Below are 16,830 nucleotides of genomic sequence, written 5' to 3'. Positions count from 1 at the left end.
TTCTATGCCTGGTCCCAATGCTCGCCATACCATAAACTCTCAATAAATGTTTTTGGAACTGAACCAAAATTCTCATTAATTTGCAGAAACAAACATGTCTTTATCCTTTTAAGTATACTGTTTCTTCACCAAGAAATCCAAAGCAAAGGAGGCAGATAATAAATTATTCAGGAGACAGATAATCAATCCAAGACAGTGCATCCATTCCTGAATTCTGATTTCTAGTTATAATGCATTTCATCTAGGAAAGGTTTATATTATACCAAGTTATGCATATATCATACTGTCTGCTTTTTGAATATCATTTAATATTCATGGAGCTGAGGCTCAGTGCAGTTACATAGCTTGCCCCAGGTTACAAGTGGTGGAATCAGAAAGAGGGCTAGTTCTGTCTGGTTACAGAACCTTTCTCTTCACGCTGTATCAAGCTGCCTTTTAAAAGAAAAAAAAAGAAAGAAAAGAAAAATAAGTCTTGTTTCCTTTTATTATATTTTTAAAGACCTGACATTTGAATAGAGTTCACATTTTAATATCTGCAATACTCACAAAAATAATTCTAGACAACATTCCCTAAGATTAGAATTCAGAATAAATGAAAGTAAGTTCCATATCAAATTAAAAATATATATAGAATATATCAAAGCTTGAATAATTTAATAAAGTCAAAATTAGACTCTTTCCGTCAAAAAAAGAATCCCTTCTACATTTCTATTCAACAGCCTTTTATTGGAGATTTTATTTGGTCTAGACTGACTTGTTAGGATACTGTGCAGTCTTCCCATCTTCATCTGTTAAAATAAAGCTTTTTCTTGAGGCAATTTATTTGAAAATCATGACATCAAAATCATTCCTGATTTCAACTATTCATTCTATCCAAGTATCTCAGATATATATCTCTATCTCCTCACCTTTAATTTGACCTGTTCAATGGTCATGCCTATAAGCATATACATTCATTGCTTAAACTCCTTAAGAAAGGTGTGTGTGTGTATGTGTGTGTGTGTGTGTGTGTGTGTGTGTTGATGTGGGAAACAAAGGCAGAAGAAAAATTATTAAATTTCCTTACTACCTTACAGCCCATTGACAAGTCCTTGAAACAGAGTGACATTCCTCTAGGGACTCAGCTGTCTCGATGTTAATACTTTGCTAAGGGCAAAAGACAATCTTAGCCTGACCCCCAGGACCCTGTAAGTCTACTTTAACATATAAAAATTCCTTTGGAAACTTACTTTATCTCTACCCCCCCAAGATACATGTTGGCAATCATCCTCCAAGTATATGAAGAGTCTCATCTGAAGAGTCTCATGACTGAGTTTTTCCTAAACATAACAATGACCTTTTCCTAACAACAGCTAGCCCCTTCAGGATCCTGGAAACTTTGTTTCCAAAATACCTGGGAGGCTTATGCTATCCTTAACCCCTTCCCAACTTGAAAGTATATCACGGGCCACTCCTCATGACCCCAATGCAGCTCTCTCTGCCAACGGGTCCTGTCTCCGTTCTTTAATAAAACCACCTTTTTGCACCAAAGACGGCTCAAGAATTCTTTCTTGGCCATTGGCTTCAAACCCAAATGTCTTTCCTACATCATGTGTGATGAATAAAAACTTAGCCAGTGATATACTATACATTTTATAAATCCTCATTTTTATGTATCTCAATTTCCCCACATCATATAATTTCCTTAAAAAGGAAATAATACATATAATACATCTCATACTTTTATCCAAATGGTATTTAGGATTTCTATAGCTAAAACGCTGGAGTCTATAGCTTCCTCAAAGGAGACCCCAGCAGCCCACTGGTTTGCAGGTAAGTGACTATTTCCCCCCTAGATTTATCTTCATAAGCACTGACTCAATATGTTTGAAAAAGAGAGAAAATAATCTATCCAATTAGTCCACAAACCAGCTTCTTAGTTCTACTAACTGATCTATTACCAGATGAAGTCAGATATGCAAACCCTCACTGTCTGCCTTGCACCCAGGGGACCCTCAATACCTATTAGTTCCCTTGTTAGGAAGGTCTCATCTCGGGTTTGTGAAACTCTGAAGGTCAACCATCTGTTACTCCCGTAACTACCTTCCTTCCTTAATCTTCCCGCTGCTATTACTCTGTTGCACATCGCCCATTACTTCACAGACAGACCACCTGCCAATGGGTCTTATTCCAGGCTCTCACCTCCCTCCCACTCACTATGTCATATTGCCTCCTGTTAGCATTGCTTAAATGTTTTGAGCAGGTGCTCAAAAACTTTGACGAGTCAAGGTCTACAGGACTCAGTTCAGACAAAACTGCCTTTGTAAGCTCACCACCTCTCCCTCTTCAGCCACCTCTGTCTCTTCCCCATCCTCCCAATGAATTTTACCCTTTACTATCTCTTTAAAGACTCACATTCTTTTTCTCTCCTTTTGGATCCCACAACACCATTCTCTTCAACTGGCTGAATCTTAGGCAAGATCTAACTCAAATCTCAACTGCAGGAAGTCTGCTTCAGCCACTCCAACTGAAAGAAGTCCCTCCTTCTTCTAACTCAGGGGTCTGTGAACAATGGGTGAGAACCAGACCCTGCCCACAGCATGTTTCTGCCGAGTTCTCTCGGGACGCTGTCATGTCCTCTGCTTACACAGTGTGTAAAGTTGCTTGAGCATGGCTGGGGAGATGCTGTAGCCACCTGTAACCCACAATGCCTAGAACAGTCACTGTCTGGTAACTGAGCAGAGAAAAGTTGGCTGATTCCTGCTCTAAGTTCCTAAGGAGATGATAGCTAACCTTTTTTTAATAAGTACTAAATACCAGGCACTGTGTCAAATGCTTTCAATTCAGTATCTCAGTGATTGTTTCACCACAGCCTTATCAAGTTTGTTATTCTAGTACCCCCATTTAAACATGTCATCCACCCCCCCGATAGCCCTTCTTCACCACTTTGCTTATATCTCCAGTCCTGGAAGTATGTACGTTATAAAGCTACCATGTGTTCCATCCATTTGGTAAGGACCACTCATTACCGAGTTCTCGGGATAGTACCTGGTATATAGTAGGAGGTTAATAAATATGTTAATGAATAAATTGGTTATTAGTTATTTTCCTTGTATGTCTTACACGCCCCAAATACAGGGCAAGCTAACTTGAAAGGTATGCATCTGATCTTATATTTTATAGTCCTCACAGCACCTGGCAAGATGTTTTTCACATAAGATTGACCCCAAAGTAAATTTTGGGGTAATATATATATGCCAAGGAAAACACAAATTTTAAGTAGCTCATTGGAAAGGAGAATCTTATAAGTACAGATCACTCTTGGATGGTTCATTCACAGACAAATATGGCTGTACTGTATGTAGATAGTACTTGATTTCTCCAAATAAAGCACTTACCTTTGCATGATCAATACGACTGCTTAGTTCTTTGGATGCAAATCCCCCAAAAATGAGACTGTGGATGGCTCCTATCCTTGCACATGCCAGCATGGTATACATCGCTTGCGGGATCATGGGCATGTAGATAACCACGGTGTCACCTTTCTTGACACCATGCTTGACCAAAACACCGGCCAGCTTAGAGACCTATAACAAAATCATTACATCAGCCAAGTGTTTTCTGTGTTACTTCACTAAACTTCTAAGACAGTAACACAAGAAGATGATCATCATCTTGGTAGTGGTTTAAAGAAGCCTGAGTAACACATATTTGATGATGATGTAAGCTTAGACCGTAGCAGTAATAAAAGACACCTGTCTTAGAGTGACTATAAACCAACTTACTATTATTATGCAATATGAACTCTGTGGCTTAAATTTGCTTAATTATCCATTCAACAACATATTTACTGAGCAACTATGATGGACCAGACACTGTGTTTCAAGTCGGGAACACAAACAATGAAAAACAAAGACACAGATATGTCCCTGTGGAGCTTTTATTCTAAAGGGGAAATCTGTCCAGTGAACAGAAAAGTAAAATAACGACAAATATGGACATATGTTGGCTTAACTGTTGAAAGAGACAAGTATGTGTCAGGAAAGAAAGCATTATCATACACTTAGAAGGTCAGTCAGACAGACTGTGTTATTATCATTCCTATTTTAAGTATACAGTAACTGAGATTCAAATATAACAAATAGCTAACCTGGGACCAGAGAGGTAGTAAATGATGTAGCCAGGATACCATCACAAGTCTTTCAACCTCTTATTGTCCTTTCTGCTGCCTGAAGCCAATTATTTTTTTCTTTATAGTTCTTTTATACTAATTATCTATACAAAGTGACCGCCCTCTATATTGAGATCAAACATACAAACTTCTTTCTACTTTTAACACATGTTTTGGGGACCAAAACAGACTGTGTAAAATATACCCAGATCTAAGTGAATACAAAGTTCAACATTCTTTCATTTAAAAAATGTATACCGAGCACCTGTATATGGCAGACACTCTTTTCTGATACATCTGTAAACAAAACAAGACCAAGATCTCTATCCTCAGAGGACTTATGTTTTAGCAGAGTAAATACTTACAATAAACATAAGTCAATTATGTATTATGTTAAAAGGTAGTCAGTACTGTGGGCGGAGGGGGGAGTAGAACAAAGTAGAGGGGTTGAGAATGAGGGGGATAGGATTCTCAATGGGACACTGAGGGTAGACCTCACTAAGAAAGTGGCATTTCAGCAAGGACAGGTACACATTAAGAATAAGTGGATATCCACAGGTATGCTCTTTCCGGCAGAGAGAACAGTACAAAGGTGTGAGGGGGATCATCTGTGATGTGATGGAGTAACAGCAAGGAGACCAGGGAGCTGGAACAGAAAGAACAAGGGAGAAAGTGGTGATAGATCAGGTCAGAGAGCGAAAGAAAGGGCCCAGAAGAGCCCAATGGGCAATAGGAAGGACTACGGCTTGCCCTTCGATGTGACTGTTCAAGATAATGAACACAGGAGGCCTGAGACAAGGAATTGGGCCACAGGACTATTCATGGATCTTTTCCTTTCATTCTACTTCTCCTACTTTTTCAGCAAGTTCAAAGGACTTGGAATTCTGATCATTCTTCCTTTTTCTCTTTATTCACTTCTTCTGTGCAGATGGGGAAAGATGTGGTCAAAGTTAAGGGCTCTGGTGAAAGATAGAAAGTAACAAACAACTCTCTTAGTGTTTTGCTCTCCCCTAACTATGCGCTGTAATTTAGTGTTATTTTTTAAGAACTCAAAGCTGCCCAGCAGAAAGTTATGAGAAAGATATACCAAAGTAATATAAATCGTCAATTTAAATTCTATTTGGAGCTCAAGACCAAGAAAAACACTGGAAAATTATAACCAAACCCTCAGGGTGCCATCCCCATAGAAAGTGGACATGCTCTGTGATCACATTACTGGGTATCCCATTTAAGGTACAGCGCTAGGAGAGACCAATGAAAAGAGCTTATCCTATTTACAGCTATAATTTCAGCATCTTGAATAGTGTCTATTGTTGAATAAAAATGATCTTCATCCAAGACCCAACCTAGCAGTGATTCAGTAACTTTATATTCCAGTCTCACTTCACAATGTTGCTGGAAGATGCCTAACATCTGAAAGAAATTTTCGGTCCTCTGAAAGAAATGATATTGATGAATTCAAGAAATTTTTTTGGGGAAAAAAAAATCTCAAAATGACCAAATGTGATGACAAGATGTATTTAAGTTGGAGTCATGGCACATCTTTAAAAAAAAAAAAATGAGCCAACATATTAAAATTAGGAGGCTTCATATACAAATCCAGATTTCCAGGTTCTCCTGAAAAATTGTAAAGTCTAGCAACACTGGGCCTCTGTTTTGGAATGACAGCAATCAATTAAATCTGGTATCAGCGACTAGGTTGAACTCACCATTCCCTGGAGCCATTAATCACAGAGCATAAATTTTTCTTTCCATCCTGAGTTTAAAATATATTCTTCTACATCTTGTTTATTTTATGTTATATGCTTACACCATAGTTCTATGACCATAAAGGGTGTGATATATACTGATAATGAATTTTTTTCCCCACCCGTTTCTCCTATTTATATTAGCTGCTTGGCTCAGGCATCTGAATTGTGAACCACTTCCCTGAAGACAATTAGTAAATTAGGCTGCACCAGGTCTGTATAACCACTAGATGGCGTCCATTTGGCCTTGTTAACCTTGCTTTTTGCAGCCTCTCAATGTTTTGATACTGCGCTCACCACGTCAGAGTTGCCATAGAGAAAAAAGTTTTACATGATCAATAGAGAAAATTTCTTTTTCAGTAGTGTCCAGGGTAAATGTCACTCCAATAAAATTTTACATTGTAAATTGTACACATATATAAAATTATATATATATATGTATGTATATATATGAATGGAGTTGAATGGGAAAACATTTCTGGTGACACTAATAGGCATATAAAAAACAAAATATTAGCTCAAGCAAGAAAAATAAGCGGATATTGGTTTAATATGAAAATACGTGGTGATATTTCATTACGAAATATTTCTTACTAACATTAAATCTAGAGATAGTACGGGAGTCTTAGAACAGAATACTTAAGTCTCGTTTCAGACACAAATAAAATCGTTTTGAAAATAAGTGTAGGCAACAGCAAACAAGAAGAGGAAAAATCTAGAAATCCCAGTCATCTGAGAATCCATAATCACTCAAAGAAAGTGCTATGAAACTTCAATACAAAGGGCAATTTGTTTATTGCTATTTCACAGCTCATCTAGTTTTTATTGACTTTCAGATGGGAAAATTATCAAAGAGAAGGAAATCCAATATTTTTATTCAGTGTTAATATTCTTCTTATCCTACCATAGATATCTGAATGTAACTTTATAATTTCTATTGCTATCCAAAGAGAAAATAATTAACATGTATCTTGTATAATCTATAGTTTCTCAATGAAAGGAAAAGTTAAGTCATGTGTCCTTCACCCAACCCATATTCATTTTTGCACCTTCCTAAGATTGTGTTTTAATTTATCAACAATTTAATCGTTTTCTATCACTCATACACCACGAAATTGGTTTTCCGTCTAACACATGCTATGAAATCATGGTCAGGCCGTGCCTCTCTGCTAGCAGGAGGATAACTGAGCTGTGAAGGAAGCCCGAAGAAACAAAATGAATGTACATATTCATTTAGATACAACACTATTTGCTTCTTCCCACTAGAGACTGTTTGAATTAGTCATTATTTGGATTAATAGCTAATTTAAAGCCGCTCAAATGTATAAGTATCCTGTCATTGATTCAACTTATACAGTATGTGCTATGCATACTATCCTGAAGTCAAGTTTGCAGAGGCAAAATAGGAAGACATAGTCCTTAAAGCAAAGAAATGAAGAGTCCAGGGAAAAAGAACATAAATAAATAGTAATGACAAAGTAAGAAAATGTAACAGCAGATATTTATGTTATGTGAAATGGTATACACATAGATTTGGTTTAAATATAACATACATGCTTATTTTTGATATAAGTAAAAACTTTAAATTTTAAAATTATAAAATGAAAACATATTAGTATAAATAATAAAAAAGAATTTAATAAATTTTGTATGTAATCATTCTGCAAAATCTTCATTCAAAAGCAGTCTGTGGGTTAGTATAATTTCACGATCAAATTCCATGACACAACTATAAACATTAGGTGAAATTGATCAAAGACTATGTTCTGTAGAGTAAATTAGCACTTGCTTCACAAACAGCAAGTGTGTCTATCTAAAGAAAATCCTGTTTGTATGAGAAAGATAGTGTTGGTGTCCAAATTATAGTAAAAAGATAATAATTATGGGCAATTTCAGGGCCATTTCCAAGAAAATTATATGAAAGAGAAGACAAGAGGAAGCATATTTTCAAGCTGCAATGATGTCTCACTGCACACCCTGGTCCAATCAATCACAGAAAATACAACTAATGTAGGGCGCCTGGGTGGCTCAGTCGGTTAAGCGACTGCCTTCGGCTCAGGTCATGATCCTGGAGTCCCGGGATCGAGTCCCGCATGGGGCTCCCTGCTCAGCGGGGAGTCTGCTTCTCCCTCTGACCCTCCCCCCTCTCATGCTCTCTCTATCTCATTCTCTCTCTCAAATAAATAAATAAAATCTTTAAAAAAAAAAAAAAAAAGAAAATACAACTAATGTAAAAACCAATTATAATATCTGAGGAAGCAATCTTCTTTTCCTAAAATTCTACTTGAAAAATATTCAGAAACCTTCCCATGGTGTTCTACATAAAAACACCTCAAAAGATGGGGAGGAAGCAGGGAATTTACAGGTGGGTGCTCTATAAAGTTTGAATCAGACTTTTCTAAAACCCAGTAAGTATAGCCAGCGATCCTAGATAAAGACACAAATGTGGAATAGCTTCCACAAGGCACAAAGTGATGGTATCCTTTAACTGTCCACATGCAAACAAATGTTGCTATTGTTAAGGAGATTTAAGCTACATGATGCCTATTCATTTCCCTCCTGGACCATTTGTCATCTCTTGGTTTCCAATCTTGCCCACTATAGTTTCTTCTTCAGAGAATCCAAAGTGATGGAGCTTCCTATCATACTTTGAATAAAATACAGTCTTGGGGCACCCGGGTGGCTCAGTTGGTAAGGGTCTGCCTTCAGCTCAGGTCAGGATCTCAGGGTCCTGGGATCGAGCCCCACGTCGGACTCCCTGCTCAGCGGGGAGTCTGCTTCTCCCTCTCCCTCCCCCCGTTCATGCTAGCTCTTGCTCTCTCTCTCTCTCAAATAAATAAATAAATAAATTTTTAGGAAAATATATAGTCTTTACAATGGCACACAAGGTCCTACTGGATCTGACTCGTGGATACTCCCCAACCTCACCTTCTTCCACTTTCTTCTCATTGCTGGCCCCCTGGTGCCCCTTGATGACCCAAGTTTGTTCTTGTTCCAGGGCCTCTGCCTGATCTGATTTTCACTCAAATGGGCACATGGTTCTCTCTCAGTCTCTATTTGGGTCTGTGTCACTGGGTCACCTTCTTGGTGACAAGTAGTTTTTTCTGACAAACGTATCTAAAATGGCAGCCCAAGTCACTCTGTAGAGTCATATTTTTCTTCACTTATATTGTATAACTTTTCATTTATGTTGTATTATCTTTTTATTCAAAATGTATCATCTTCCTAATTAGAATGCAATTTCCCTATAAGGAAAGATGATATCATTCACTACTCTAGCCTATGATGCCCACAGTAGTGCCAAATATATATCGGGTGTCCCAAAAGTATGCTTTAATAAATAAGTAAATTGACTCCATCATCATTCTAGTCCAGAAAAATGAATTCAAAACAGATGGTCTACTGATGTTGTCGAGTTAACTTTCTAAAAGGTCAGAGGTTAGCCACCCTGAAAATAAGACAAATCATCTACTAAGAATCATCTACTATCAATAAATGACAAAAATAAATTAATTAAGCAAATGTAAAAATTCATGGACCAGAATGTCAGGTTTCCAAGAAAGCCAAGTAAGGTAAATGTTTGAAGCAGAGATTTAGGTGAGGCAGGATATAAACCTTCACAGTCAGGCAATGCACTAAAACAAGATTCTCACTGCATTAAAAAATAAAAATTCCCTGTGGGGCCCCTGGGTGGTGCAGTTGATTAAGTGTCCAACTCTTGGTTTCCACTCAGGTGGTGATCTCAGGGTCCTGAGATAGATCCCCCTGTCCGGCTCTGTGTTCAGCGCTGAGTCTGCTTCAGATTCTCTCTCCCTCTCCTTCTGCCCCTCGGGCTAATGCTCTCTCTCTCTCTCTCTCTAAATTAAATAAAAATTTTTAAAAATTAAAAAGATGTAAAAAAATAAAAATTAAAATAAAATAAATAGATAAAAAAATAAAAATTCCCCAATGTAGAGCAGACAAGTGACGTTTTTGGAAATAATTATTTCTGTCAGACAAGGATTAGATTTTTCTTTACTTTTTAATGGATGAGTAACTGTTCTTTTTCATGAATCCATTCAGTATATAATATGAGCTTATGCTATAAGGCCTGTATTAGACATGATGTTGGTAAAAAAACAAATACATAAATAAAATATTACCCCAATCCTCAAGGAATATTACTCTGGTCAAGAAATACACTAATAAGTAGATACACTAATAAGTAATGTAAAAAGCAAAAATAAACTCATGTATGGAGAAAGTGTCCCGGACTTCAAATCATGGAGAAATAGCTTCTGGCATAGAGGAAAGTGAAAAGAAGTGAGTTTACACTTCAAACACTCTCAAAAAATCTGGCTGAGAAAATTCAAGGGGATTGGTTGTCTTGTTGTCATTTTGAGTTGATGCTTAGACATTTTCATTTTGAATGCATGACTCTAAACATGGGAAAAAGTAAGCTAGGAAATATTAAAATGTTGCTTTCTCATTTAATTTATTCCTTCCTGTAGCATCTATTAAATTGGTCCAATACTTGTTTTCTTTACATGGCGTATTCTCAGAATCTAATCTAACTTACAATTTATTCAGTTGAGAAGTTATTCAAAACAGAGTTTTAGCTACAATTTTCGTAAAAATTTAAATCAGTAGTTGGTGCCTACTCATCTACAATTTCAAATGAAATACAAATGTGTCTGCTAAAACATATTTTACAACATGGCATTATACAAAATAGTTTACAAAAATAATAAGGCTTATGGAGAAATAAGGTTGAGCTAGGACTCAAAAATGAACATAACTAGAGTTCTTTAACATTGGTAAAAGTACTGCGACAGCATCATGTTCCATAGGTCAGTTACAGGCTTAAACAGTGGGACTCATGCTTTCTGTTCTAAGATATTCTACTGGAGGGCATTTGCTTCCAAATTTCCTTGCAAAGAGGGACTGGTCAAAACAGCAGTGTAGGTTATGTAGCAGTATCATTAATTATTTTTAAATAATCTTCTTAGTTTTAGATTCTTAAAACCACTTAACTCATCAACACTGGCACTAAAAGATCTTCATCATTTTTTTTTCTTTTGAAAAGGTTTTCAGATATGGATAAGGTGTTCTCTTTAAATTGTGAGAAAGTCTCTCCTGGACTTGCTAACAGGGTAATAATCCAATAGGAAAATGAAGGGGAAAAGGTTTGAATGGGCACTATAGAAAAGTGGAACAAATGGCCAATAAACACAGGAAAAAGGAGCTCAATTTCCGTAGTCATTAGGGAAAAGCAAACTAAAACCACAATACAATATCACCACACATTCACCACAAAGTCCCAAACTGAAAAAGACTTGGAATTCTCGGGGCCCCTGGGTGGCTCAGTCGATTAAGCGTCTGCCTTCGGCTCAGGTCATGATACCAGGGTCCTGGGACTGAGTGCCGCATCCGGCTCCCTGCTCAGTGGGATCCTGCTTCTCCTTCTCCATCTGCCACTCCCCCTGCTTGTACTCTTTCTCACTCTCTGTGATAAATAAATAAAATCTTTAAAAAATTAAAAAAAAAAAAAGACTTGAGATTCTCAATACCAACTGTTGACAACTGACATTCTCATACACTGCAAGTGGGAATGTAAATTGGTACAACCGGTTTGGAAAACTATTAAATGAAAGAATCTCATACACAAAGAGTTGAATAAAAAAGCCAGTGAGTACACATTCTATTATTCAGTTTATACAAAGTTCAAAAGCTAGTAAATGTCATCCTGGATGGTGTGTAGATGTCTGAATAATAATCCCATAAAGGCTGAATAAGAAATGACTAAAACAAAGCAATAATACGTGCTTCTGGGGGCTGGGGATATTCTGTCTCCTGATCTGGTTACGTGGGTGTGTTCTGTTTGTGAAAAATCTAACAAGCTTTATACTTATGTTCTGTGTACTAATCTGAATGTATATGACATTTCATCCTAAGTTTAAAAAATGGCATGCTAGGAAAAAAACCTACACAAAGCACTGTAAATTCAATCTCATACCAGCATCATTCACCTACTCACCGAGCGTGGAGAAGGTAATTCACCTTACAGAGATATACCTTTAGCAGAGCTGACTACAGTACAACTGAAGTTTTTATTGCTTATTTAAGAAGCTTAAAGAAAGAAAACCAAGCATATGCACTGCTGTAACCCTTCCCCTCAACAAGACAACCATTGGCAGCACTGAATTTCTGCATGTTCTGGTTTTTGTGTTATAGGTTCTTGCTTAAGGAAATGCTGATGATGTGACAGACAAAGAACTATCAGATTTTCTTACCCTGACATATTTCTGAGACGATGGAATTCATATTTTGAAAAGAGCATCCTAAAGGTCAGAGTTGGAGGGAAAACTTCTAATGGGACATGGCCCTTGACTTCAGAGTAATTTTCTCCTCCAAATTATTCAACCTTCATAATTACAATCACCAGCATAATTATATCTCAAAAAATTACCTTCAGTGGAGATAATAGACACTTTCAGTTTGAATTAAATCAGGAAAATTTAGCACACACGGGGTTTCATCAATTTTCCCCGTATATATATACTCGTGAAAATTTCTCAAATGCCTTTTAGTGGTCACATTTTTATTTAGCAAACAAATAAATAAAAATTCACAACTGGGGGCAACTGGGTAGCTCAGTCGGTTAAGCTTCTGCCTTTAGCTCAGGTCATGATCTCAGGGTCCTGGGATCGAGCCCCATGTCGGGCTCCCTGCTCAGAGGGGAGCTTGCTTCTCCCTCTACCCCCTGCTCATGCTCTCTCTTGTGCTATCTCTCTCTCTCTCAAATAAATAAATAAAATCTTTAAAAAATAAAAATAAAATACATTTAAATTTTTTAAAAAATCACAATTGTTTGAATACCAAAAAAGAACAAACTTACCACATACAAATGGAGGTAAACTCAAAATGAAATTAGAGATAGAGAAAATAAATTTGAAGTAGGAATTTCTAAAAATGATGAGTACTATATATAACATACGCATCCAAATACAAACATAAACTCACACACACCCCTTTATTTCACTGAATTTTGATAGAACCACTAACTTGAAAAGAGCTACCAAGAGAAGGACACAATAAACACATCCATTTCTCCTGCAATGCAGATCTGGGTTGTTAAGTGTGGAAAATTCATGGAGGAAATATTCATCTTGAACTTCCAAGCCCAATGTAAATAAGCTACAATTCTTCACAGGTAGTAAGAGGTCAGAATTTACTTAGAAAGAAGCTCGTGTTATATTACCGATAAAATTCAAAGATAAGAAGTTCCTACAATAAAGGAAGCTAGAGTCATTTAGAAATTTCAAATCGTATTTCCTTCATTCATTCCTTCATCATTCAACACATGTTCACTACGCACCAGTCCCCACTCTGTGAACAGAACAAAAGCCCCTTCCCTCAAGGAAAGTACATTCTGGAAGAGGAAACAACACAAAAGATAGCTAAGTAAAAGAAAAACAGCCATACTGAGTAATAAATGGCAAAATTAAAAAGAAAGCAGAAAAGGGAGGTCCGAAGCAGCACGGACATGGGAACATTTGTATTTAATATGGCCAGGGAAAATCTCATCCAGCTACCATGGAAAATAACATCCAGGTACCATGAACCATAGCTATCTGGAAGAAACACTATCTCAAGCAGAAGGTAGGTAAGTACAAAGCTCCAAGTTGGGAATGGAGCAAGTTGAAAGTTAACTGCAGGAGGCAGTGGGGTCAGGGTGTGCAGTGCAGTGGGGCCGGGGTGTGCAGTGCAGTGGGGCTGGGGTGTGCAGTGCAGTGGGGTCGGGTGTGCAGTGCAGTGGGGCTGGGGTATACAGTGCAGTGGGGCTGGGGTGTGCAGTGCAGTGGGGTCGGGTGTGCAGTGCAGTGGGGCTGGGGTGTGCAGTGCTGTGGGGTCAGGTGTGCAGTGCAATGGAGTTGGGGTGTGCAGTGCAGTGGGCCTGAGGTATGCAGTGCGGTGGGGTCGGGATGTGCAATGTAGAGGGGTTGGGTGTGCAGTGCAGTGGAATCGGAGTGCAGTGCAGTGGGGCTGAAATGTGCAATGCAGTGGGGTCAGGATGTGCAGTGCAGTGGAATCGGGGTGTGCAGTGCAGTGGGGCTGGGATGTGCAGTGTAGAGGGGTTGGTTGTGCAGTGCAGTGGGGCTGATGTATGCAGTGCAGTGGGGTTGGGGTGTGCAGGGCAGTGAGGCTGGGGTGTGCAGGGCAGTGAGGTCGGGGTGTGCAGTGCAGTGGGGTTGGGGTGTACAGTGCAGTGAGGCTGAGGTGTGCAGTACAGTGGGGTCAGGGTGTGCAGTGCAGGGGCGTAGGGGTGTGCAGTGCAGTGGGGCTGGGATGTGCAATGCACTGAGGCTGGGGTGTGCAGTGTAGTACAGTGGGACTAGGGAATAAGTCACAGGAGCTGATCATGCAGAACCAAAGGTCACAGGGAGGACCTTTGTTTTTGTTTTTTGTTTTTTTCTTTCCATGCTCTCAGGATAAAGTACAAATCTGTAGTGTGGCACTCAGAATTCTGGGAGTCTGGTTCACTGGAGCCTTATCTCGCTAATCACTCGTGCTTGTACTTTATGCCAAAGCCACCGGGGAGGCACTGGATTCTCCCTTCCCTGAATATCTCTGTATGAGCTATTCCTTGTGTCTGCAGGACACTCCTTCCCATGATTTCCCTTCCCACTTCTGGTCATTTGGGCTAATTTTAGGCATTGACTCTTCCAGAAAGCCTTTCTATGCTGTATTAACAGTTGGCTGAGCTGCATGCCTTCCCATGTGTTTCTACAGAACATAATACTTCCCTCTAACATAACCTTTATTACAGTTACGCAGGGGCTTAGCTCCTTAAAATTAGGGAATGGGTGCATTTACTTTGTATCCCTTGTTCCCAACAGGGTTTGGCATATAAAACAAACATTTGTTGAATGAATGAACAATGGATCTTGAACCTGGCTCAAATCTCTCTCCAGAAATTCTTAATAAAGTGTTGTTTAAATTATCAGATCTACATAAAAGGTGACAGTTTTGGAAAAGTTCTACTTCTGAATCATTCTGTAAAATCTTCAGATCCTTCATGTCACTGAAACAATTTAGCCTAAAATGTGTCTGTCCCCTAATTAAATAAGAAATGCTAACTAACTTAATTAAGTTTTACTTAGTCAGAAACTCCCAGTAGAAATGAGACAGGGGAGATTAAAACAAGTACAAAGCCACTTCTCTTTGTTTGTTCTCAGTGGCATTACCATTAAATCTTTCTTTCTCTGTCTTCTCTACTTAATAAAATAAAGGCCACAGGGAACCGGGAGCAGGTAATCAAAGCGGAGCACAATGCCTCCCTCTTTCCTAACACGTCTTCCTTTAGTACTTTAGAGAAGAAAAGCCTGGGGAATCAGAAGCTGTCAGCAGGTGAGAGAAACAGGACTTTTAAGTACTTTGATGTCAGGCTAAACTGAAACCAATGAACCAGCACAAACCTCAAAAGGGTCTAAGAGTCTAGACTCAATATTAGAAAATCAAGATGAGTTAGCAGAAATGTTTCTAAGCAAAATGTGTATGTCTTTACCATATATACTTACGTAATTGATTTACAAAAAGCAGCAAATTATTTAACTCTCCTTAGTTTATGTTTCTCTAAAGCTTTCTCTTTGGTTCTGATGGTTATGTGTCAAATTCAATATTGGTATAGATAATATTTGGAAATATATAAGTAAGCATCCTAATCTGTATGCTAATTGAGATTCACCCGTGTCTTAGGCCTTAATATTAATAAAATGAAGCTGTGACAATACGCCCAAATCAGAGGAGTAAAGTTTTTAATCATAGACAAACCCTCATCTAAAAGCCAAAAATGCAAACCTAAAATAAAACACAGGGTACAGCAGGTTATCAGGAAATTTACATTATCTCTTATAATAAAACGTGGCCTCAGATGAAAAACAAGGTCGTTTGCTAATGGAGTTCTTTCTCTCCTCAGCCCCAGTGTGAGCTCTGTTTCTGTATAATTCATTCTGAAAATAGAGTTCACACTTATAGACCAATACAAAGTACCCAACAGTATAATTGTGGCATTATTTTATTTTGTTCTGTCTTGGGCTGCCTAACATTTGAACTCCCTTCTTATTGGATTGGAATTCCCCCAGTATGAGTCCTAGAAGGAGCTAGGACCCCAATTCCTACTATGAAATCAAAAGAAGAGAAGACATTTCTTCCTCCACTGACTGGTACTTTAGGCATGTAACCTAAAATTGGCCAACTAGGTATTCCTACTATGTCAGTCTAGGGGGTTAACTCAAGTCAGCAAGTCTAGTTACCAATGTGTGGGTTCTCCTTAAATTTTTACCTCTGCCCCTTCTCCCTTGGGGTGTGTCATTTTTCTGAACCTGTCTCTTTAGTCTTCCCTTTTCATGAATTCCTCTTATGTTTAAATCAGCAGAATCCAGCATTCACTGATACAACCAGGCTGATACCCAGCTTGAGCAAAACTGGCTTAAATTTCTCTCTTGATTGTTTGCAACAACTCAGGATGGAGACATTGGATTGTCTCAGTTGCTTTTTTTGAAATCTCTTAGAAGTCTAAACAGGAACATTGTTGATGCAAAAGGATATAATTTCAGGGAGTCAAGGTAAGTTGACCAAATTTTCTAAAAATCCAGTACAAACCCTAAGTAGGTTAAAAAAGCAAAAGAAGAGAATGTGCTTTCAAAAGCCTTAATTTAAAAGCAAATGCTTCGTGCTCGCTTCGGCAGCACATATACTAAAAGCAAATGCTTCTAAACCCTAGTAAAACCAACTCTGCTCAACCAGTAGTTCTCAACTAGAAACCATTTTGCCACCCAGGAGACATTCAGCAACGCTTGGAGACATTTTTGGTCATTACAACTACGGGAGGTGAGCTATTGCATCTAATGGGTAAAGACCAGGAATGCTGCTAAACACCGTACAGCGTAC

The 16,830-nt window shown here is 38.3% G+C and overlaps 1 protein-coding gene across 4 annotated transcripts in view; it reads right to left on the bottom strand.

Moving 5' to 3' along the window:
* ACSS3 (acyl-CoA synthetase short chain family member 3) overlaps window positions 1-16,830 on the bottom strand; it is a 140,568-nt gene that overhangs the window by 89,632 nt on the left and 34,106 nt on the right. For 3 of the 4 annotated variants that reach the window (XR_014145818.1, XM_081822151.1, XM_081822152.1), the window contains exon 3: window positions 3,378-3,566. The exons of the other annotated variant lie outside the window; for it this stretch is intronic. Coding sequence is in view for 2 of the 3 variants with exons in the window: in XM_081822151.1 (XP_081678277.1) it covers window positions 3,378-3,566 (189 nt within the window). In the remaining variant the exon portion in view is untranslated. The remainder of the gene's footprint in view (window positions 1-3,377; window positions 3,567-16,830) is intronic. 4 annotated transcript variants of the gene reach the window in all.

Source organism: Leptonychotes weddellii, chromosome 5 (assembly GCF_054177405.1).
Source record: "Leptonychotes weddellii isolate Sample4059 chromosome 5, ASM5417740v2, whole genome shotgun sequence".
In the NCBI taxonomy this organism is placed as follows: domain Eukaryota; kingdom Metazoa; phylum Chordata; class Mammalia; order Carnivora; family Phocidae; genus Leptonychotes; species Leptonychotes weddellii.
Note: the sequence above shows the minus strand (reverse complement) of the source record. Positions and strands in the feature narration are given on the sequence as shown.